This window comes from Musa acuminata, chromosome BXJ1-4 (genome assembly GCF_036884655.1).
Source record: "Musa acuminata AAA Group cultivar baxijiao chromosome BXJ1-4, Cavendish_Baxijiao_AAA, whole genome shotgun sequence".
NCBI classification, from domain to species: domain Eukaryota; kingdom Viridiplantae; phylum Streptophyta; class Magnoliopsida; order Zingiberales; family Musaceae; genus Musa; species Musa acuminata.
This window is the reverse complement of record NC_088330.1, coordinates 8496382-8521633: the sequence shown is the minus strand read 5'-3', so window position 1 is coordinate 8521633 and position 25252 is coordinate 8496382. Positions and strand designations below refer to the sequence as shown.

General features: G+C 36.0%; 2 protein-coding genes across 2 annotated transcripts; one reads left to right on the top strand and one right to left on the bottom strand.

Annotated features, from left to right (window-relative positions):
- Positions 1–426: 426 nt before the first annotated feature.
- On the bottom strand, positions 427–13796 carry LOC135645590 (mitotic checkpoint protein BUB3.2-like). Its single transcript, XM_065164127.1, has 9 exons — positions 13532–13796; positions 13270–13400; positions 6888–6970; positions 3999–4265; positions 1913–1988; positions 1241–1321; positions 1080–1158; positions 900–1000; positions 427–812 (listed from the first exon to the last, which is right to left on the bottom strand). The coding sequence occupies exons 1-9, from the start codon at positions 13652–13654 to the stop codon at positions 725–727; spliced, it is 1029 nt and encodes a 342-aa protein (XP_065020199.1). The 5' UTR covers positions 13655–13796; the 3' UTR covers positions 427–724.
- Positions 13797–14407: 611 nt separating this feature from the next.
- Positions 14408–22213, top strand: LOC135645584 (uncharacterized). The gene is made up of 9 exons (XM_065164121.1): positions 14408–14613; positions 15163–15243; positions 16636–16753; positions 16851–16945; positions 17922–17993; positions 19733–20080; positions 20221–20329; positions 20453–20636; positions 21843–22213. The coding sequence occupies exons 1-9, from the start codon at positions 14590–14592 to the stop codon at positions 21928–21930; spliced, it is 1119 nt and encodes a 372-aa protein (XP_065020193.1). The 5' UTR covers positions 14408–14589; the 3' UTR covers positions 21931–22213.
- Positions 22214–25252: the final 3039 nt, after the last annotated feature.

Genomic DNA, 25252 nt, shown 5'->3' with positions numbered 1-25252 from the left:
GGTCCAATTAATCGTACGAGAAAAAGATTATTTATTTTATTGTGCACGAGAAAATGTTGTTATCTAAATTAAAATTGGATAACAACATAATACCTGTCACGAAAAATGACAAAAATATTTATTATTATTGTTGTTGTTCATGTATTGTAACCAATATAGTTACATCTAAGAAAATAATGTCTAACACATTAGGTTGAGACTCCCACCAATATATATCGCGGAATTTATCCTCGAAAAGGAACTTTTTTTTCCAATGAGTCAATATGATATTTCATTGACTAATTTGTCTGTAGAACAATTTATCAAGGAGAACCAAGATCACATAAAAGTGTTGAATACAACTCTTCTTTCAAAAATGCCTCGAAAAAATAAAATCATTTAAGATCCAACCCCCACAACCCAGGCACAAAATCATTGGAGATCTACTTAACAACAACAGCAATGAAGACCATACTTCATTGACGCTGAAACATTGGATCAAAACCAGCAACATAATGACAATCATTATCCAGATAGCTACAACAAGATGATCAAGGAAAATGGTCTCTCGAACACTGCCTGAAGAAGAAAAGAAAAGAAAGAAATCAGAAGTTTTGGTTTCATTACAAGATTTTTCGTATTCATAGTAGCTTAGTAACCATTCAAAGGACAGCAGCTGCGGCAGACAGAACCATCACTCCAAATATCCATTCAAGGTGCAATTTCCTTGCTGCAAGAACTATAGTTACGGAGGTGGTGCAGGTAAAGCCTTGGGCTTTGGCTTGACTTCTACTTCATTTACATTCCGCACAAAGATGGTATCAGGCTCATGACTGCAATTTTAATTTTTCCACAATGGCATTAAAACATCAAAAAGATCCCATACTGCCAAGGTGATAAAATAGATCTTATTAACTTACAGTGTGTCACCCTCCTCAAATGTGTAGCTAGATGCCACAGCAAGCTGACGGCCATCTCTGCTGAAGGATAATGCAGCAATGCTTGTCGGGTATTTTGAATACTACAGAACAATACAACATATGGACCTTGTTAGTTTCTGAACACCAACATAAACATTCACCATTTAATAAAATATTTACCTGATAAAGTCTTTTCTTATTGTTGCCATCCCACACATTAACGTAACCATCACAACCTCCAGTAGCAAATGTCCCATAGCTGATGACCAATACAAATCATAAAATATAAATGACAGTATAATTGTACAACTCTGTCATTTAAATCAGTGTAGAGAGATTACATTGGATGGAACGCAATTGCATTGACAGGATAAACAGTGTCCCTCCCAGCCTCCGATTTACGGTGGCACTTGAACGCATACCTGAAGTAACATTGTCTAGTGAAACAGAGGACTTATCACAAATAAAAATGATAAAGCATCAACATTATTTCACAGGAGCAATATCCTAAAACTAGTCATCATGAACACCAAAAATGTATTAGTCCATGAGCTCGTAGATTTTTTTATTGCAACATGAAATGTTACCATTAGAACCAGAAAACATAAATTGATCTACTGCAAAGATAAATAAAGGCTTCCAGTATTTAATATTTGTCGTAGTTGACTGCAGCAGTGTTAGACTCAAGGTTTGTGCTGCTGATATGAAAAAGAAATATGTTTAACATGATAGAGAATCTAGAGAAGCTTGAGGTAGCAACAGCAGGAGGACATTACTCATAAAGAAGAAAGCCACAAGCTTATAGAAAGGAAAGTAGGTGCATGCATACATTTCCATGAATACCCAGGTAATGGGTACCCAATCTGGAAGATTCATGCTACCAAGCACAAAATGAACAAAAATCTTAACTAAAATGGTAAATTTTTTTATTCCCTCTAAAGTCCTCTCATATAGTAAAAACATGTTGCAAACGGACAGAATAAGGGTTGTTTATGAACACAAGAATATCTTACTTCTTCGCTTGAGCAGCCTCTGATAGATCGAAAAACTCCATAGCTACTCGACCTTCGACAGAACTAAGAGCAAAACCTGCATCAAATAGCAAGAATTTTACATAATATTCCTCGATAATAACAAACCAAAGATGTAAAAACGGTACAATTTCTACCATAATTTCTGGTCAATTAGACAGATCATAGAAATATGGTATAACTAACCAAGAGATCCTTTAACCATTGTACGATTTCATTCTTAGATAATATGACAATCTCCTTGCCACTTGAAAAGAAAGCATAAATATAATAAATTAATGAGGAAACAGTTACTTAACACTATGTTAATCCCAAATCCTAGGTCTAGTTTCTTGACAGCAAAATTGTGAACTTTTGAGAAAATTGCTGGAATAAGTTTTTCCTTTGTTATAAATAATAATATCATAATAATACATCCTTTTCCCATAAGTGTAAAATTTATTGAGTTTTCCTTTTAATAAGAACATGTGTGAATTAGATATTGGTGTTATTATCTTTTTAAATCACTTGATACTAGTTGTGATTCTCATGTGCAACACACTACTGAACGCCAGGAAATGACTCCAATATGGAAGCTTCTGAATATTCAGGATGTGGTACATTTGTGAAAACAAACAGTGGAAAATCCCTTACGAAAGAATCAATACAGATTTAATATACTCCCAAGTTGCAACCTGAATAATGTAAAAGATGAAAGTTAAAGATAACATCCCAAGATTCTGCCTCATGTTTAAGGATGAACTCTTCCAAAATCACATTCAAAATGTGGAAGAAATGTTCTGAGTTCATATTATAAGTACGGGTCGAGACTTCAGTAACACTAAAAAGCAACCAAAAAAGGAAAAGGAAAGAATCACTCAACCAATGACACTACTTGGCAGTAACTAATCTAGAATGTATGTTTTCATATTGATATAATAATAGCATGATGACAAAAGTTCATAATGATACTAATCAACAGAGAGATGATGATGAGACAATGGCCGAGTAATGCAATATTATGCACAGTAATGCCAACAAACTTCTAAGAAGCAAGAACATTAAACAAGTTTTAAGTGCAGATAGAAAGCCAACAGGCTACTGCACATAGTCAGGTTACCAAAAATGGAAGCCCAGATTTTTTATATTGGATGCGAGAAAAAATTTGAACTTCAGTGAAATATTAAATTCCCAGAAGGTTGTTGTTCATATTTATTTAGCAATTAGAAAAGACAATTTAACCAAGGTTTAGAATATCAGGCTGAAACCACACTACTCCCATCAATCTTTGAAACCACTTTAAATTGAAAATGCATTGGAGAAGAATCAATTTAATGATTTCAAGAAAGGTTGAGCAATGTGTTTCTAGAAATGTTAAGGTTCAGCAAATATCCCTCGTTCATATATCACATTGCTTAATCCGGGAAATGTTTAGAGTCTGCAAGGACCAGTTGTTCATATTTATTTTGCAATTAGACAAGACAATTTAACCAAGGTTTAGAATATCAGGCTGAAACCAGTTTCAACACCATGTCAAACTGGATACCACCTGGTATCAATAAAAATGTCAAAAAGATGAATGCTGACTAGTATCAAGCTACATGGTCAAATACCGATCCTTCACCATATCAGTAAATACCAGCCGATGCACACTAGTCCCATCAATCTTTGAAACCACCTTAAAATGAAAATGCATTGGAGAAGAATCAATTGAATGATTTCAAGAAATGTTGAGCAATGTGTTTCTAGAAATGTTAGAGGTTCAGCAAATATCCCTTGTTCATATATCACATTGCTTAATCCGGGAAATGTTTAAAGTCTGCAATGACCAGTGATCCACCAAATTGATCCACCTCCAAAATTTTGTTGGCAGAGAGACTAAATAACATTAAATATATGCCACAAAAGTAACTGAAGCCCCCTAGGTGCACATTCGTAAGATGCTTTAGACGCTATAAGCCCTGACAACAATGCCACAAAAATATAGCAGTTTCACATACGTATACATCAACTACTAATTAATAACATGTAAGATACAAATTTATGAAGATAGCTGAAAAAATAAATTATTAGTACATAAAAGCTTCACCTGTGCCATTGGGATAGCAACGAACACATCTAGTTTGATATTTTAATGATGATTCCCTTCGTTGTTCTGGTTGAGACATATTGCGCAAATCATAGACATTCACATGCCTTCCTGCAGTAGCAACTACTAAACGATGACCAACTAAGGAAAGAGAATACACTCGTTCAGGTTGTGGATATGTCCCAACAAGTGCATGGTCTGGGCCGCTTGCACCTCTAGGGTCCCAGCATTTCAGTGTCTTGTCCCAACTTCCAGTAATTACTTGGCCTTAGATGATACAAACAAATAAACAATCAAGATGCATCATAAATTTAAGGACATAATAACTAGGATTGAGGTATAGATGACACAAATTTCCATTCAAATGAAATTATACATAAGACATCACCACGTCTCCCATGAGAAGTCGGTACACAGGTTTGCTAAACCAACCAAGTTGACATGTCCAGAATTCAGTCTTTCCTACCTTTTAGTCTTGTGAAGGACCATAGAATCAGATTTCTTCGAAAGCTGGTGACCTAACCCAACCAGACCTGACCATTTTGTGCTGTTGTGAGTCTTGTGACTTTAGTCAGGTTTAGTCACACTTGGATTGAGATGTAGATATTTCACATTGCCTTAAACTGACTGTACCTTAACTCAGCCTCCCCAAATTATAATCCTTGCATTTGTTTAGTATTATCTTATTAAACATTTTTGTAATGCCAACTCGTAGAAGAACAACAATGGTAAGCCACAATGTTCTAATTTTTTAGGATTAGCTACATGAATATTCCTCCCCCCCCCCCCCCCCCACATTTAAGCCATAATCAAACCAGTTGGTCTAATTACAAATAATCATATCTCTTCATAGTTTCTAATTAAGCTCTTTTCAATCTCCCTCCTCTTAATCAAGTTATCTCGTCTAGCAGAGTACATATGGGTCTCTTTTGGATATGTTCACCATCTTAAAAGATTTTCCCACATCTTATCTTCTACCGAAGTTACACTTAACTTGTTCATAGTTTCTAAGATTTGTTTGTATCACTAAACTTTATAATTAATTCCAACTAGCCCAAAGTTTTAAGCTGACTGTCAGCTACATAGAGCAACTCTCCTTTTCCCAGGCTTCAGACTGACAGTGAAAAAGACTCAACAATAAGAACCCACAATTTGCACTAAAATTGATATTAACCCATGCTCATTAACTTCATCTTGTAATTTAAGATATTTTGAATTTTGATTATCACTAATATCAACTATTGTTTAGATATGTGCTTTTGCTATATTTCTGATGTCATTGTGATTATATCTTATTATAATCAATGAACATGCCTCTCATTTAGGAAAAAGATGTGATCAGAGACAAACTAAGAAGCAACTGAAAGGCAAAAAAAACAAAATAAAACAAAGCTAAATCTTAGAGTAATTATTCTTGTTTTCTTTTATATCCCTTTTATCTGTTAGATTGACTTTTGACATTTTCCACCAAAATGCAATATAACATAATTCTAAAATTTAATTTCCCTCCAGCTATTTCATATTATTTACTAAAGATAATGCATAATGGATATGCAACTCTAATGAAGTTTGAGTAAATCAGTAAACATCAATAAGTACCATGATGACCTTTGCGCAAGAGCATACAATTATAACTGAAACTTGTTTAATCAGCATCTACCCTCTAAATTTGCATCATAAAAAATATGAAAAAGAATTGTAGCCATTTCTGAAAAATAGTAGTTAATGCATCCAAATGACATAACCAATTCATGCAATGGTTAATATCTCATCCTAAATTAAGTTCATGGAAGAACCAGTTATACACTTGAGCAAATTTTATCACAAAACTAATCATCCATTTATATTCATATATATTTTTCAGCAATCAATTAGTAAAGTAATAGTATCCATTTTTACCTTCTTTAACTCTTCTGCTGAGTACTAGGTAAGAGGAAATACAAATTCAAAACAATGTACTAGATGATCAATTAGACAATGCAGCCTGACCACTATGAAAAGTATTCAATGATTTCTAAATTTAAAGAGAAGCAAATACTGACTAATCCAAGAGTACGACACAAAATAAGTGAGTAATGATTATGTTCCTTGGAAAATAATGTGCCAAAGTATCCTTCAGGGCAAATCATGTAAATGATTGTGCATCTTTTCCTTTTTTTCTCTCTTTAAATCAAAGGATGAGCATAGTCAATCTAAATCATCCTGTTAGAAGAATGTATGAGTACAAAATATCATCTATTAATATGGCGCTTCAATTCTTTAAAGCTACCAAAAAGAACAACTTTTTTAGAACCATCAAATAGGATGTAGTCATAGGCATCCAAAACATTCCACCACTCGAATTAAGTGCGCTAGAATTTTGAATATGACAGATAACATGATATGTATTAACATCCTCATTACCAACCTAACCTTGGAAAATAATGTGCCAAAGTATCCTTCAGGGAAAATCATGTAAATGATTGTGCATCTTTTCTTTTTTTTTCTCTCTCTTTAAATCAAAGGATGAGCATAGTCAATCTGAATCATCCCATTAGAAGAATGTATGAGTACAAAATATCATCAATATCATCTATTAATATGGCACTTCAATTCTTTAAAGCTACTAGAAAGAACAACTTTTTTAGAACCACATAATAGGATGTAGTCATAGGCATCCAAAACATTACACCACTCGAATTAAGTGCGCTAGAATTTTGAATATGACAGATAACATGATATGTATTAACATCCTCATTACCAACCTAACCTATCAGTCATCTTTTCATGTGTGGAACCTCGATAGGAACATAATAACATGAAATAGTGATGATCTGCCTTTTTCAGTCTTCAAAGTCCCAAATCAAGAATGAAATAGCTAATTGCTAGAAGTTAGAGCATTGATTATACCTGTTGCATAAGAGTATTCAACACAACGGACAGGAGCATCATGGCGTCCTAAAATATCCTCCTTGCCAGAACCAAAGACAAACCTGAAACAAGTTAATAAAACACAATTAACCCAGTTAAAGTAGCATCTGTCTGTCACTAAATGTGCAAGATAATCACTATTGACTACATAAAAGATTAGGCATTCCCAAACTCCTCAAAGTTTCTCAGCCAGTCCATCATAAAGAAAGAATATACAAATGTACAACAACTGCATCTTCTAAAACTATAATGTTTGAATATTTTTAATGACATAACAGATTAGGCAAAGTTGAACCAGTCCAGGATTAATCATTCGACCAAAGAAATTATTCACAACCAAACAGAGAAAAAAAGGCCTTTCAAGCATATCAAAGTTGGAGAAGCATTCCAAACAACATTTCAGAAAATGCTTCAGCTCTAACCACCTTATCTCCAGTAGCATGTTTTAATACTATGGAAGAAAATGTAAGCGGCATCGTCAACTATCATTCTTGATCTTAAACCAAGAAGAATAAGAATTGAAAGACAACATAATGCATAAAAATTTTTGGTAAACCGACAGTACTCTTCCCATAAGCCTTTATATATATAAACTTAAAAAGAAGATTTTCGACTGTCATAGAGAAAGCTCTTCCAAGTTCGAACCGTCTCTTTTTCTTCACTAAAATGCATCAGGTTGTTAGTTTTGGTTTTAAAAGACTGCTAATGCAATTTACCAAACAGAACTACTCAAAATCAATAGAAAAATATTTAAAAAGTTATACACCAAATAGCATCAGTGATTGAAAGAGGCGCTTAGGCGCTCGCCTACGCCTCGCTAATGTCCCAGGCGGCGCGCTTCAAGCAGGCGCCGCCTGGGCGCTCGCCCGAGCCCAGGCGCTGGGCGCTTCGGGCGAGCGCCTGGGTAAACCAAGTGACCGAACCAGGATTTTAGGTCTGGTTTGGTCCTGGTTCGGTTGTTAGTTGGTTCAATCGAACCAACTAAACCGATATAACCCTAACCCTACCCCACTGCCGCTCCCGATCTCGCTGCTCGTCGCTCCTGCTGCCGCTGCTCGCGCCTCCCGCAAGCCCTCCAGCTGCTCGCGCCTCCCGCGAGCCCTCCAGCTGCTCGCGCCTCCCGCGAGCCTTCCCGCTGCTCGCGACTCCCGCGAGCCCTCCCCCTACTTGCGCCTCCTGCTACTCGCGCCTCCCGCGAGCCTTCCCGCTGCTCGCGACTCGCAGCTCCCGCGAGCCCTCCCGCGAGCTTTCCCGCTACTCGCGACTCCCGCGAGCCCTCCCCCTGCTCGTGCCTCCCGCTGCTTGCGACTCCCGCGAGCCCTCCCGCTGCTCGCGCCTCCCACGAGCCTTCCCGCTGCTCGCGACTCCCGCGAGCCCTCCCGCTGCTCGCACCTCCCGCGAGCTTTCCCGCTGCTCGCGACTCCCGCGAGCCCTTCCCTTGCTCGCGTCTCCTGCTGCTCGCGCCTCCCGCAAGCCTTCCCGCTGCTCGCGCCTCCCGCGAGCCCTCCCGCTGCTCGCGCCTCCCGCGAGCCCTCCCGCTGCTCGGACCTCCCGCTCCCTTTCCCTTCCCCGCTGCCGCTGCCGCCGCTCGCCGCTGCTTCCTCGTTTCTCCGTCAGGCTTTACTCTTAATATTAAGTTTATTTGAATTTTGAAATGATTAATTTTTAATACTGTTAATAGATTAATAATATATTATTTTGATTTTAATGTTATTAATTTTTATTTATTTGAAATTATTGCTAGGTTTCAACATAAATGGCAAGTGTAGAGAGCAACTCAATAGAGTCTCCAATGGTATCAAAAAAGGATCCTGCATAGAAGTATAATTATTTGAAGGATCCGAAAAATCATAATGCAGTGACTTGCATATTCTGCAATAAGACTACCAAAGGTGGTATTTTTCGTGCAAAACAACATTTAGTAGGAAATTTCAAGAATGCAGCAGCTTGCAAAAAATGTCCACCTGAGATAAAAGAAGAGTTGTTGAGTTATATGAATGAAAAGAAGATACAAAAGAATGAATCTTACGGGAATTTACCAGAAGACAATGTTGAACATCTCAGGGAAGAAGAAGAAGATTATTCTATGAGTATTAACCCAAGTGAAAAAAGAGTATACGACAAAAGGGGAAAAGAAGTTATGAGTACTAAGAAAGGTAAAAAAGGACCGATGGATCTATATATGCTTCAAGGATCCCAGAAACAACAAGGGCAAGCAGGAGGCTCAAAATTTAGACAAACAAATATAAGTGATGCTTGTGATAAAGAAATAAGAGGAAGAATAATTCAGCACATTGCTCGCTTCTTCTATCAGGCTGGTCTTCCCCTTAGTACAACTCGTTTAGACAGTTTTAAGGATATGATTGAAGCTATTGGAAGATATGGTGCAGGATTAAAACCTCCAAGTTATTATGAGATGCGAGTTCCATTGCTGCAAAAAGAGTTGAATTATACAAATGACTTACTAAAGGGTCATAAAGAATCATGGGCAACACATGGTTGCTCTATTATGTCAGATGTTTGGACTGACAGGAGATGCAGGAGTATAATTAATTTTATGGTTAATTGTTCTTTAGGGACTATGTTTGTGAAGTCAATTGATGCTTCATCTTTTGTAAAATCTGAAGACAAGATATATGATTTACTTGACAACTTCGTGGAAGAAATTGGAGAACAAAATATCGTTCAAATCATAACCGACAATGGAAGCAATTATGTTTTAGCTGGTAATATTTATCTTTTGATTTTGTTAATTATTTTATCTTCAATTAAGTGTGTTAAACTCTTAAGTCTTATCATTTTTGTTATCCTTTGTCTTAGGTAAATTGCTTGAATCAAGAAGACAACACTTGTATTGAACTCCATGTGCAGCACATTGTATTGATTTAATGTTGAAGGATATTGAAAAGATCTTAGAAATCAATAAAACCTTAGAAAGGGCAATTTTTGTTGTTGGATTTCTTTATAATCACATTGGGGCTTTGAATATGATGAGAGAATTTACAGGGAATAAAGAATTAGTGAGACATGGTGTCACCCGATTTGCTACTTCATTCTTGACATTACAGAGCGTGCATCGTCAAAAACATACTCTGAGAAATATGTTTACCTCTGAGAAATGGGTGACAAGCAAATGGGCAAAAGAAGCAAAAGGCAAAAGGGCTACTGATATCATCTTAATGTCATACTTTTAGAATCATGTAGTTTATATATTAAAGGTAATGGGCCCTCTTGTTCGAGTCCTTCGGTTGGTGGATAATGAAAATAAACATGCAATGGGATATATTTATGAGGCTATGAATAGAGCAAAGGAGACGATTAAAAGATATTTTAATGAAAATGAAAAAAAATATGAGAAAATTTTTACAATCATTGATGAAAGATGGAATTGTCAACTTCATCGTCCCTTACATGCAGCAAGATATTATTTGAACCCTGAATTCTTTTATAAGATTAAATCTGTTGGATTTGATGCAGAAGTTTTGGGTGGGTTATATCAGTGCGTTGCAAGATTAGTTCCCACCCTTGAGGTTCAAGATAAAATTATTCATGAATTATCTTTATATAAAAATGCTGAAGGTCTTTTTGGAATTCCAATTGTCATTCGATCCAGGACAACTACCTCTCCAGGTATTAATAATTTGATATAATTAATTTCATATATATTATGTTACTATGTTATTGCTAATAATAATATAAATTTTGCAACTGAATGGTGGAGTCTATTTAGAAATTCCACCCCGAACTTACAGAAATTTGCTATCAAAGTACTTAGTTTGACATATAGTGCTTCGGGTTGTGAGCAAAACTGGAGTGTTTTTTAGCATGTAAGTATTACTAAATATTTTTGTTTTAATTAATTTATTTATTTAGATATATGTATTAATATATTTTTAAATTATATGACATGATAGATTCACTCGAAGAGAAGAAATCGGTTAGAACATCAACGATTGCACGATCTTGTTTACATAAAGTATAATCAAACTTTGAAGACTCGTCATGATTTGAAAAATAGATTTGATTCAATCTCATTACAAGATATTGATGATTCAAATGAGTGGTTAGTAGGAGAAATAGGTGCTAACTTGCAAGATGCTGAAGACGAGCTTGTATTTGAAGATGATAGATTGACATGGGGAGATGTGACAAGAGCTTCAGGTGTTGGAGAATTACAAACATATACAAGACAGATGTCAAAGAGAAAAATGAGTGCAAAAACATCAAGCTCGACTCCTGCTATTGTTGAAGACATAGAGAATGAAACATATCTTGATGAAGAGGAAGGAATCGAAGGACAAGAGGAAGAAGACGAATTCAACGAAGATGATTTGTATGAAAATGACGATAATATTGATTATGATGAATGACTTTGATGTAAAATTTTATTGTTTTGAATTTTGAAACTTAATGTGACATTGTGATTTTGTATCTTAGATTTTCTTAATTTAATAACATATTTTTATTTAAAATTTTAAATAATTATATTTATTAATTATATTATATATTTTTATATTTTAGCGCCTCGCTTCGCTCGGGCGAGCGCCTAGCGCCTTAGGCATTTTTTGACCTTGGCGCCTGGCACTTTTTAAATCACTGAATAGCATCAAGTTCATTGGTCCATTACCAATTATTGGCCATATCAGAAAATGCCGATTATTATGTATCAATATTAAACCATGAGTGCAACTATCACCATGACTGCCAACCCCATTATGCCTACCTGCATCATGTCACCATCATCATCATCACCATCACTCAAACATTCTTATCAGCATCACCATCATCATTGCCCCACCAACGCCAATAACACTGTACGATCACCATTGTCATAATAGGTGACATCATTGTCACCATTACAACCGCTACCACTACCATAATACCGCCACAATTGCCATCACAGCATCCCTTTGTTTACAACAGTTCAACGTTGAGAAGAAAACCCAAGACGCAGTTTTCTAGCTTGAATAGGCAAATACTTATTCTCACTCAAAAAATTGATATAAGAATAATTGTTTTAAGAAAGTAAATGTCTCTCAACACTAAAATCAGAAAATCTGTTGAGTATCGAACATACCCTATAAAAATAAATTCATCAAAATGATGCACATGATAGATGGATGAAGGATATAAGGTTTTGTTATACGACCAGTAACAAACTTGACAATACAACACCAATTAAGCAAAAATATTAATGAAAGAAAAAAATATGGTTCATACTCACATGTTTGCACACTTCAATAATAAAATGACACAATGCATCATCTTCTGCTATGTTTAGATGAAAAAAGAAGACTAAAACCATATAGCTAATAGAGTAATATAAAGTAAGACATTCAGACAGCAACTCAGCTCAGATTAGCCTCTCCACACAAAGGTAGGTTTCCAACATATGAAGTCACCAAAGCACTTTGAAATATTCTATGCATGACATATAAAGGACCATGAGGATCCTCAAATAAGCAGTTTCAACCAATAAGACAAGCTGAGAACTAAAATGAAGACATTCGTTAATATTAGGTCACATTTGCAACAAGTTCATAGGATTGCAAATTGCTAGTGTTAACAAAAAAAAATTAATTTTTTTTCTAAGAAGAAAATTCAGCAAACATGATTTTGAAGTGACAATAATTCCTAGGCCAGCTATCTACAATTTAGCAATGTAAAGTGTGTACTTCCCATATGAGATTTTGGAACTAATAGATAGTATGTCTCCTTGCAGAACTCCAGAATAGCATGGTTTTATCAAGAATTGGGGAATCTTACGATTAATAAATTTTGTTATGAAATGCTCAGAGACAAGTAGAATAAAAAGTGGTCAAGTGCATGAGACTCCCGCCAACATGAGTTTATGGGGGGGTCAAAGAATGCAACCTCATTCCTACAAACAAAAAGGTTGTTCTCCGTGGATCTAATTCTGGCCACCAAAGTTGTGAAGGAGCAGCATTATCATGGTGCCAAGGCTCAAAATGAAAATAGAAAAGCCCCTTTAGAAAAAGAACTTGATTAGCCTTGTAACCAATCATATAACTCGATCTACTTCAAAGTAACCATGATGCTCGAGCATAGAACCACATTTTGACTGCGATATAGACAAAGAGCACTTGGCAGTAATCCAGCACCCTAACGCTCCAGATTAGGGAACCACCAGCATCTGAAACCCTAAAACCACCAGTGCCGACCTTATTAATATTCCACCGGGCTACTAGAAAAACGCCATAACGAAACATAAAACGAGTGCTTGGTCATTCTTGAAATTGTCTATAAACAGAAAGAGCAACATACACAAGCATCAGAGTAGCTGACTACCACAAAAGCAGCAAGAGAAACATAATGCACCCGGAGAACATTCCTTGCACACCTTCTGACCATATGGTCGGCACAGGCACTAAAGCCCGATGAATCGTCATGGAAGCAGCAATCGAGGACGGGGCCAACATGCGCGAACTCCCCCTTGAGAGCGTCCGCCCCGGCATCGTAAAGACGAAGACTCTGAGCACAAGGGTATCAGTAAGCCCTACTGCGGGTGACCAAAGAGATAAAAGACCAAACCCTAGAGAGATGAAGTCAGGATTTCGTCGGGGCGGGAGAATGGGGACTGCAGGAAAGGTTTAGGGACATACCCTGTCCCACGACGAGACGAGGAGGAGGTCGCTGTGGTTGGAGAAGCGGAGGTTGGAGATGCCATCGGAGGGTGGGTCGGAGAGCTCCCTCCCGCCGGTGGCCGGAAGAGTGGCGGCGCTCATAGCGGCCGGAAATCGGAGAGAGGGTCAGGGGTTTGACGAGCGGCGGAAGCAAACCGCGATCTGACGGCGAAAGGAGAAAAGGGGCGAATGAAAATGGACGGAGCGATTAGCGATCAGAGTTTGCGGGCAGCGAATTCAAAACCAGCGCGGTCGGTGTCATTTCAATAGGGGCTGAGGGTTTTTTTGTCTTATTATCCTGATTTATAAATGTACTTGTTGTTATTATCCGGATTTATAAATGTACATAATGAATTCATAGTAGAATTCATGATTAATCCATTTGAATCCTCTCCGTTCTTCATGTAGACTTTGACATGATTTCGGATCCCATGATTTCAGTTTTGGAATTGAGTTCCTAAATTTTTGAGAATTGGCACCAAATCATTTAGGATCGGAATCGATTGCTAAAATCATAATACCTTAGCATTATGATTTTTTAATTATTTTTAATTTAAAAAAAAATCAATTATTCTAACTATAACGGATGGTTTCGATTCTCAAAATTAATAAATATAATTAAATCGTTTTATCTATTTAATTTGGAACCAAAGAACCGTCGAGTCAATTCGATTTCGATACGATTCCGATTCGAATCGAACCGGTCAAGACTATCATCACGGAGCAATAACGAAGGCACTAGACATCACGGCCCTACGATCTGAAATGAACGGCGTCGATGACTGCTAATATTGCTTCACGTATCACGTCCTTTGAGATCAAAACACACCGCCTCTTTGTTTGTTACCGCTCCACCGTGACTCGGACGCGGACGCACCCGTCTCGTTTCGCATCCGCTCGGGCGTCTCTTAAACTGTCCTTCTCCCCGATCTGTTCGCCTCGCGCGACCCTTTTGATCCAATCTAAAATCCAAGGCCTCCTCTGATCCATTGAGCTCCCCGTTCACGCCGCTCCTCGCGGGATCTTCGATCGATGCGATGGTTGTCTGCAAGTGCCGCAAGGTACCCGGATTCAATTTCGTTTATTTTCTTGTTGCCCTCGCTGAGCGCCACGGTATTGTACTATGCGTTTCATATCGTCATTTTTCGGTTCCTCGATTCGTTTCGAATCGAATTTTGGAACTCGGATGCCAGTTGCTTTGAGAATTTAATTAGTCTTTCGGAATTTCGAGATATAACAGCGGCTTTCTGGTCGAATTCGTACTAGCATTGGATCTATTAGGCATTTATTCGATTCCACTAGGTTTTCATTATCATCGGAAAATTTCGTCATCATCGATTTGGCGGGGCGTAAACTTTAGCTTAAATTCAGGTAGTTTTATATTGAGTAAGAGAAGAGGTTGTGCAAAATCAGGATTTCGACGGATTTGCTTCTCTTGATTCTTGAGTTTCTTTCAGTAGGTGAAGTCCCATTTGTTTTCGAAGGTTAAAAAACGTTTTCACGCTCAATAATCGAAGCAGGATTAATTTGTTTTACTTTATATTCTTAGAAGCGGTTTTGATTCTCGGTCGTGTGGTTTTCTTGAAACTAATGGAGCATTAAATTTACAGGCAACCAGGCTTTATTGTTTCGTCCACAAGCTTCCTGTTTGCGGTCAATGCATTTGTTTCCCAGAACATCAAATCTGCGTGGTAATCATCTAAATCTGTTGTACTACGAGTAGAGACTTATTTTCTCCTGCCTGGACATTTGAAGTACAAACGATATGGTGCTACCTTACTGACTGCAACTAGGGGTGTAAACAAGAATGTCATTAGTCGCATCTGGACATTTTAATAAGATTATTTGGTGTAGTATTAACTGTTAACCTTGATATCTATCTTGCATTTGATAGCTTGGTTAGCACAAGTCATGTTCCACAAGGACTTTTGATGGCAGCATTACATACTAAATTCTTCACACATGTAATTTTTTTAGAGATGTTGCATTGAGGATTTAACAATTTAGCACTGGAGCACAGATTATTCTTCCGGGCAAATATCCTTGGTGGTTACACTACATAAAAAACTACGGTATGTATGGTGATAAAGGAAGTGGAGAGCAATAAGCAAACAAGCATGACAACAATAGCAATAAAAACGTAAACTAATAAAGTAAATATAATACTTTCATTCCAAAAGTGTTAGAAAAAGGGAAAAAAAGATCTAGCAACAATACCATGAAATACTAACAATACCACATCTGTACATTGGAACAACAACTATATTGATTAGTAATAATATATAAATGATTTTTTGTATTCTGAACAGTACACTAAGGCTTACTGTGCCATTTCTCAACTGGACTTGATCCAATAAGGTTCCAATATGGGTACCAGTGTTGATATTTAAACCCATGGCTGCAATCACCTTCTTCGCAAAATTTATGCTTATCAAGTGCTCGATGTGAAGACCGAAACAACTGTTCGCATCAAATATGCCCATGGCATTACTGTTCTTAAATGTTTTTCTGTGTCTAAAAGACTTCATGCAAGGTTCCAAATATTGGATCTTGTTTGAACTTGTTCTGGAAATTCTTCATAAATTAGAGCATATAATTGCTATAAACAATTGGGGATCGGGAGCAACTAGGAATTTCAGTTTGTTCTAAACTTGAAGCCTTTGGACTTGCAACAAATTTCTCAATTGGACCTTTTGCTTCTTTTGGTAGCTAGTCACTACTTAGAGGAACCAGTCCTTTTGATTTTTCACTTTCGTCGACAAAGTATGCTCCAAAGGAAAGCTATATATCTGAATACCTATATTTGTTGAATTTTAGTCATTGATATTTTGATATGAAATATTTTTATTATCCAATAGCTATTGGATGAAAATGATGTTGCGCTCACATTATTCATTTACCAATGTGTTTTTTTCTTGAGCCTCTAATCTCATAAAATTTCATACTAACTGTAGATTCTTTATTTTTTTGTTCTTTAATTTTTTTATAAAATGCTATCTAACCAATTTTATTGTACTATTACTTACACATTTTACTGTTTCCTACCAATTTTATAAAATCACTGATTCTTTCTTAATCTTTAGGTAAAAAAATATTCTGATTGGGTAGTTGATGGGGAGTATAACTGGCCCCCTATATGCTCTTTGTGCAACGCTGCATTGGAAGCTGGAACCGATCAAACTACTCGATTGGGTTGCTTGCGTATGTTGCTTCTCACTTTTACATGTGTACTTTTTCTAAAAAGAACAAGTTACCTCAATTCACAATATATTAACTTCTCTGTGTTTGTCTCATTCAGATCTTATGCACACACATTGCTTGGTCTCACATATTAAAAGTTTCTCACCTCAAACTCCACCTGCAGGATACGTGTGTCCTGCATGTTCTTCCCCTGTAAGTTATTCTAGCAAAATTTTGAATTGTTACATTTTGTTGGTTGCAGAACAGACTTCAGTTTGCAAGTGATGGATTAAGAGACTGTTTTGTTTTTCTTAAATGACAAAAGTTAAATAATTATATATTTTTGATCCGTTCATCTATGCAATTGTCCTAGCAATGTCTTAATCAATTACATGGTTTTTGCAATTTCAGATTAAATTTTAATAGTCTTGACATGAAAAGAAAGAAAAAGGTATAAAAAATTTTGTAAAAAATTAAAATAATTAAAATTATCTAGAGGAAAATTTGTAGAATAATTTGGAGAGGAAATGCTACTTTAGAAAGGAATTTGTTGGCCTGAATTTAGGTTGAAAACACAGGAAACTCTTGAGTTGCTTGACAGTGGGTTGTGTGAACATCTTTAGTAGTCTATTGAGGAAATTGTACAAGTCACACATCTGAAGATTTGAACAAACTCAAGGCATTAGTCAAATCGTTAAAAAAAATCGTTCACTTCTCTTATCACTTGATTAGTTTCACAGTCAACCAGTTCCATTTGCCAGGAGTTTTTCTGGTCAACCTTAAACTGGGAATCAAGCAGGTTAATTCAGGTTCAGATAGGTAGTAAGGGTAGATAACAACTGACCAGTACATGATTCAGTCTGCTTGTGGGTCAAGGAACTGGACTGACCTTTTTAATGGATTGGGTCAAACTGAAATGGTTGGATCGACAAGTTCAAGAATTTATTTCTTTATTTTTCTTTTTGTAAAAGATTGAGTGTCTTATGATCTTCTAGTGGCCTGTATGCTTATAAGTTTAGGAAGACTTTGCTTATTCATTTGATAAACATAAGGAAGGGACAAGGATAGAATTTGTTCCTTTCAGCTTTAGTCATAGAACTAGATATTACTCTGCTTTCTATGTTATGATATACAATTCTGTCCTGGAAAGCAGTGATGAATTTCCCAATGAATTAGCACATTTTTGCAGATATGGCCTCCTATAAGCATCAAAGATACAAGTTCTCTTCTCCACTCAAAACTCAAGGAAGCAATAATACAGGTAACTCTCACATTTTTCCTAAATCATGATTAGTATATTCTTCATTTTGTACCATGAATGTCTAAATCCCAAGTTTCTAACTTCAAAAAAGTGAACTTTCACATGTCTATGTAGGTGGCTTTATCAAGCTTTCACCGTTCATTTTGTTTTTAATTATAATAGAAACTTTTTATTAAATAGTGAACATTCAAGCAGGTGAGGAATTTGTTGGTTTCTATTTGGGACATCAAACTACATTATTGATCTTAATTATGTTGATTATATTTATACATGGCTAAGTCAATGGACTAGCAGATACCAATCTCTTCAATCGCTATAATCCTTTTTGGATTTTGCAGAACAATTGTTAGCTGGATAATCTCAGATTTGGATACTTATAATCTTGAATTATCCTATTCAAAATTTCATATTCTGTATTCAAGTTTGTTTTGTCTTACAAAGTATGTTGCCATTTAACTACTATGCTAGTTCAAGCCCCTATATATCATGATATTGTTTTCTGCTATATGTAAACAATGCTATTGTTTTTAGTGTCACTTCTGGCATCTGCCCTTTTTTTTTAACCCAGAAATCAGCACAAGACTTTTCTGTTCTATTTCATTCAAGAGCAGTGTTTATATATGTTATAATCTTCTTTGTTCTTGCTTGTTTCTAGAGCTTTTTTGTCATCTTTCTTGCTTGTTTCTAACTCTTTTACGTCAGCTTATGACACTTTATCTTGCATACAAGTTTTGTTATTCTTATCCTTCTTTTAAATTGCAAAAGGCACAATCAGTGTAAAAATTTCCAATTGTTCAGTTCCTTTCTGATTAAGCTAGGGTCACACTACCTTAAAGGTTATTGGCCTACAAATATAGGAAGAAGCTGTGCCTGTCATGATGCCACTAAAGCATCTGCTTGAACTTATTTAAATCTACCAAATGTATAGGCTAAACAAGAAGCTTCCAATTAATTAGACACAAGCTATGCCTTCAGGTTCAGTAGGCTAGACAGTCAGGATGGCATAATAGGTGAAAGCGTCTGTCTAGTGAAGTTCAAATGTTCGTGACTACCATATATGCAGCTTAGTAGAGAAGAGAAGATTCAGTATAACAAGAAATATGACTTAAATCTATGAAATGTTAGAAGGATGGTCCAAGAGAACATAGAGATAGGAGCATGAAGTACCATAAAAAGAAGAGGAAGTTGATAGAAGACTGACAAACCAAAATTAAATTCCTCTTTATTTGGTATATTTTTGTTACCTCTGCCTCTTTTCGTTAGCTGATTACATTGTTTTCTTCTATAGGACACTGACTGATAAAGAAGCCAACTGAGTCTTTAGTTAATCATCTCCTGAAATAAGACCATCTTATCATCTCTATATTTTAAACTTATTGTAACTAACCCTAAACTTATATACAGAAAGTGCCCATGAAATTGTTTTTATCATGTGCAGAAAATTTGTTTAAAAAAATTATCTTGGGTTAATCTCTATGATTAAGTTGTACTCTTTTAGCTTATATGGGATGCATCACTGACCAAGAGATGATGATGGACAATTACTGAACCTTCATTCATTGAACACCATATCTTCCTCTTTATGCTTTCGCATTAATCAAAAATTATTTTTTGAGTTAAAATTGCATTGTTGCCGGACCTCTTTTAGATGCTTTTATATTTCCTCCAAACATCCTCCAGTTATAATATCATTGTCTTCATGCTCTTGAATTTATTTTGCATTCTGTCTTGTATTGCAGAGTGGACTCGAGAAAAATGTATTTGGAAATCACCTAGTTTCACTTCCTGCAGTAGAGAATCGTGTGCCTCCTCCCGCATTTGCTTCTGGCCCACTTGTGCATGTATCTGCGGTTGAAGACACAGAAAAAGGTGGAGCAACTTCGGTTGATCCTGTTGAAGATTCAAGACCAACATTATCTTTGCCAGTGACAGATGATAAGTACTCAGATGAAGTATATAACTCTACTCTTGGAGTGGGTTCCTCTAAGCCTATAGAACCAGAGATTGTTGAAGTTGATGGCCCTGATGCTTTAGGAAACCAATTCATGCAAAATCAAGATCACCATCTTGTGAAAAGCACGAGTCTAGTAAGCCTAAGTGATATTTGAGAAATAATAAGCTCTATGTCCAAGTGCTGTGACTTATTTTGTATTTGAAGTTATTCTATGACTTATTCCATAAGTGCTGTGATGATCATGATATTTGATGTGTTGTGTCTGACATACAGCCTGGTGCTACTACAAGAAAGCCTACTTACCATGTCGACAGGCAAAGTTCAGAAACATCATACTATGTTGACGATGAAGATGGAACAAACAAAAAGTACACACGGCGGGGTAAGCTATATGTCAGATCCTTTCATTTAGATTTCACTGTTATAAATTGTAAGTGCTAAGAAACTCTACGCATTTTGGTTGCTAAGAAACTCATGATATAGGTTTTTTTGATATTAATTGCAGGTCCAGTTGGTCACAAGTTTCTAAGAATGTTACTACCTTTCTGGTCAAACGCACTGCCTACTCTGCCAGTGACTGCACCACCACGCAAAGAATCTAATGCAAATAGCATTCCAGAAGGAAGAATACGACATCAAAGATCTTCAAGAATGGACCCGAGGAAAATTTTACTTATCATGGCAATCATGTATTTTCTCTGACTTCTCTTACCATATATTTGAAGTTCAATTTTGGTTTTTGGGGCTTTTTACACATCTACCTTTCAAAGTTTCAAAATCGTATAATCCAAAATTTAATATAGCATATATATCCCTTTAAATATTTATGTATGTGTGTGTGTGTGTGTGTATATATATATATATATATATATATATATATATATATATATATATATATACTCCAAATATTTAGACATTGCATATATATCTCCTGAAATGTTTAATCATTCATTTATGCCATATCAACCACTAATAATAATGGTCACCAATAAGCTTATGAAATATTAAAATTTAATTTCCTAAAATTCCCTTAAATGATTTTGTCAAAAACTTAAAGTTAAAGGGGTAAATAAATACAAAAATTAATAATTTATAGGAATATGGGTAATATTTTTGAATTTTATTAGTGTCATTGGACATTTCAAGAATAACATTATGCTAATGATAAACTGATGGAAATTAACTACAATGATATCTATATAAGTTTTTGAATTCTGTAGGAATATATATGCTAAACTTAATTTTAGGGGAGCAAATACTAAAATCATTTAACTTTGGAGGGATATATGTGAAATTTTCCCTTTTTTATTGAACAAAACTTGGAAAGCGTTTTAAATTGAAAAACTACTGCTTCAACAGGTGTCTATGAGTGAGAATTTGAATTTTTATTTGACTTGCATAATTTGTTCTCTGATTTACCTGAAGTACTGCTTCAACAGGTGTCTATGGATGAAAATTTGAAGTTGACTTTGCATAATTTGTTCTCTGATTTACCTGTAGGTACCACGCTTATCAGTTGAATATATATATCTCTCCCGAATTAATATATGTGTACGGAGTTTGGAAAGACAGAAACTTTGTTGACATAGAAGTTGAGGACAATTAAATATGTGTCTCTTCTAGTTCTTCTAATATGATTTGTTCTCTATTCAACTCATGAACAACTAAAAAAAAAACTCATGAACAACTGACATTATATGTTTGATAGAGAGCAAAACTTGCAACTTACTGGCTCTCTCATAGATATGGACAGGATGTTTGTAGTGCTTAGCTACAGACTTCTTGTCCATGACTGTTAGCGTTTATGATTTTGGCATCATATTTTGAAATAATGGTTTCCTCTGAAAATGATAACTTCAAGACTGAGATTTATATGATATCTGTTTTGTGAGCAGGGCATGTATGGCAACAATGGGAATACTGTACTACAGATTGGCACAGCGCAGTCTTGGTGAAAGCATACCAGAAGATGAGGCCCAGTAGGTATTGTCTTAGTTTCCCAAACGCTGGTCTATGTGGTGGTCATATGTAGAATACCAACTTGTCTTTGATACTGCCCATTCCCTTTCTATGAATTTTGCGAGGCATAGCAAACATTCAAATGCTGCAGAGTGTGGTTTTAGGCTTTTAGTATTGACTACGGGTGATGTTTCAAAAACCAATTTTCTTTTGAATCATTTTTTATGAAGTCATCTTTGCAATTTTTAATCTTTGTGAATCATGTAATTTGTTTTCCTTTTTCTATTGAAGTGTAAGCTCTTCTATCTGGAGATGGTTTTCTGGATGCTCTCCTTTTGGATTTCGTTGAATTGTTTTGTCTTGATTGCTATGATATTGTGGTATTGTGCGAAATGAACTTATAATATTGTTGTTGGTTCCATCCTTAGCGCTGTTTGTCTATGCATTTACAATGATATAAATTTACTTGGGTCAGCCAAATTTAACGTAATGTGAATGGATTAGATGCAGGTACAACTTTTTGAACAATAGGAAAGTTGTAATATCCTAACTGGAGATTGGTTACATCTTTTCTCGCCTTTGATCTTTCTGTCGAAAAATATCTTGAATAAATAAATAAAAAACAATCAATATCGTTGATCATTTCTAGTAAAATTTATTAGGTTTTTCTTTATTTCTTTTTGCACCACTGATCTTAGAATATAGTGTTGCAAAAAGAATAAGCTTTAATTCATGAGTAGAATTGTCTTTTCAATAACAAATAATAATTCGGGGGCACTGTAATGCTCTTTCGATTGTTGTGCTGTTGGCCTTACTGATGGCCGACAACATGCGCTCTCCTCTGCCTAAGAGCTCGCTAGTTTCTCCTCTCATTCCTTGAGACAAAGCTCCCAAGCCTTCGACGACAACCTCGCCTTGCTCTAATCTTTGCCCCCTCGGGGCTCTTCTGCATCGGTCTCACTATTTCTAATGATCTGGGCTAACCTTTTCAGGGGTTCCTAGAGTAGCAACAGGAGGAGTGGAGTCATTGTGAGGAGGCCCTGCCTCGTATCTAGGAGAGTAGCTCCAAACCTTATTAAGTGACTAGTGCTAGGGAGGATTGGAGACATTGCTATCTATGGTAAGTTCCTAGAGCATACCCTTCCTCTGGAGCTTCTTCAATCTATCATTCGAAAGATCTGGAAACTCTATAAGGAGTGTAGATTGCGGACATGGCACCGATGTTATTTTGCTTTCGTTTTACAATAAAAAAGGAGATGATCAATGTAGTAGCCAATGACTCATGATTTGTTGATGACCCCAGTTGCTCTTACTCTCCTCCCGTAGAAGGATAATTTTTAGCCGCTATGCAAGAAGACCGTGGTTGCTCCAATATGAATATGATTCTTCAATTTTTCACTAGAGCTTCTTAGATGAATAGATCTCTATCCAATAATCTCTTATTAGTTTTTATTGAATCTCATCTATAAGATCCAATAATATAAGAGTTTATTAGACATCCAATAAAACAAAAGCTTTAGCGGATAACTTATATATAAATCTCTATTCATCGCAACACCTATCATATGTGTGTGATCCTCTATACCCAATAGCAAGCTGGCCATACGCTGCACTTATCAAAAACTCCTTTCTGATTTAATGAATTATTATAATCGAAGCTTGCGTTATGTTGGAGGGCCTTAAACACGCCAAACACTTTATTCTACATGGTTTTAAGATTTTCTCGTACACTTCCGAGTTTATCGATCTTTTTAATTTATGCAACAAGTCGTGATGGATGTTAAGTCTATTATCCTTAAAATTAAACAAATTACTAATACGATGAATATATTACTTTCAACCATTTTGATAAGTCTCCTAATAATTTTTATAAGGTAAGTAACTCTTCTCCTCTAACTTTTGTAGTCTTTTTATATTTTAAAAAAATCATGAATAGAATGACCGATAAGCCCAATCTTGAAACAAACATAAAAAACAAGCCAACGACAATAATAGCGGGTCGAATTCTTTTAGATATTTGAGTCTATCCAATCCATCTAGATTTAATTTTGGATTCGTTATTCAGAATGAATTTAAAGTAGGTTTATAGAGACACTTTCAATTAAAGAAAGAGGCACGTGACATCAACTAAACCGTGATCTCACTCTCCCAATAATTTTATGCTTTCTTAGGCTGACAAATGACAGCTTCCGTATATTAATTGCTAATGGCAAGTGATGATGTCAGTTGAGCTAACTGAGAACAGTAAGAGCTGATTTAAAGCTAAATCCACCTTCTAGTGTAGATTAAAGAAGAATACCAATACAGAGGTTGTAGATATGATGATGACAACTAAAGCTGCTCATCTTGAATTCCTTACCATGTATCATGAAGGATCTTCTTGCCAAAAAATATGAACCAAAGCATCAGTATAGCCTCTTTTTTTGTGCACCTGCATCCAGCAAATAAAGCAACCCCATTACTGTTTCAGATAATAAAATCAACTAGTCTTTTCTGATAGATGTATATATTACATGACAATCTCATATGACCTGAATTTAACATACCCCACTCTGCTTTAGTGCTTAGAAGACTGTTCTCATGCAGGAGATAGCCATCAAACATGTTCTTGGCATCTAGTCTTGGTAGGCATCTAGATTTGTGGGCATGAAGCATCATCATCCCTTTTGCCTCTTCTCTGGCACCCACAACACAAACTCCCAGAGTCAGCAGCAGCAATGTGGCCAACACCAACACATCAGATTGCACAAAGCACCAGATCTTGTGCTCTGAAAAGAGGAAGAAGACATTAAAATAAGAAGAACTTGTCTCCCCTCTATCCCTGTTCTAGATCATGGAGTTTCAAGAGATCAAATTGTTATTTTATTCAGAGACCCACAGATTCTTCTTCTGAGGTGAGGCCAATAGCACTGCATCCAAAACACCATGTGCAGGATCTTGCACTGTTGCAGAGCCCTTCTGGGGAGATCCTCTTGTGTTTGGATCATGCTCTGTTGTCCCACTAAGATTTGTCCTCTGTTTTGCCTTGATTTAACACTTTGGTTTATGGATTTACCTATACTCAAGGCAGATAATGGTATGCTATTAATATCCTCATTTCAAGGCAGATAATGGTTTGCTGCTGTCACTGCAATCCTTTTCTATCTGGTATGATGTTTGACTGAGGCAAATGACATGAATTCCATCTATCTCACCAATCTAGAACATATATATATATATGTAGGCCTCAATATCCATCTTTTCACCTACAGATATAAATATTGGATCATTGACTGAACTGATGGATTAGATGATGAGATTATCAATTCAATAATTAAAAATATAATTATATATCATGTCAAAAAAA

Bases quoted from the DNA above. Each gene is read 5' to 3' on its own strand.
- LOC135645584 (XM_065164121.1), top strand. From the start codon at position 14,590: ATGGTTGTCTGCAAGTGCCGCAAG. The intron at 15,244-16,635 runs GTAATCATCTAA...CTTAATCTTTAG, and splicing joins CAGAACATCAAATCTGCGTG to GTAAAAAAATATTCTGATTG. The intron at 17,994-19,732 runs GTAACTCTCACA...CTTGTATTGCAG, and splicing joins TCAAGGAAGCAATAATACAG to AGTGGACTCGAGAAAAATGT.
- LOC135645590 (XM_065164127.1), bottom strand. From the start codon at position 13,654: ATGAGCGCCGCCACTCTTCCGGCCACCGGCGGGAGGGAGCTCTCCGAC. The intron at 13,401-13,531 runs GTATGTCCCTAA...CCTTGTGCTCAG, and splicing joins TCGTCTCGTCGTGGGACAGG to AGTCTTCGTCTTTACGATGC. The intron at 1,989-3,998 runs GTGAAGCTTTTA...TATTTGATGCAG, and splicing joins TTGCTATCCCAATGGCACAG to GTTTTGCTCTTAGTTCTGTC.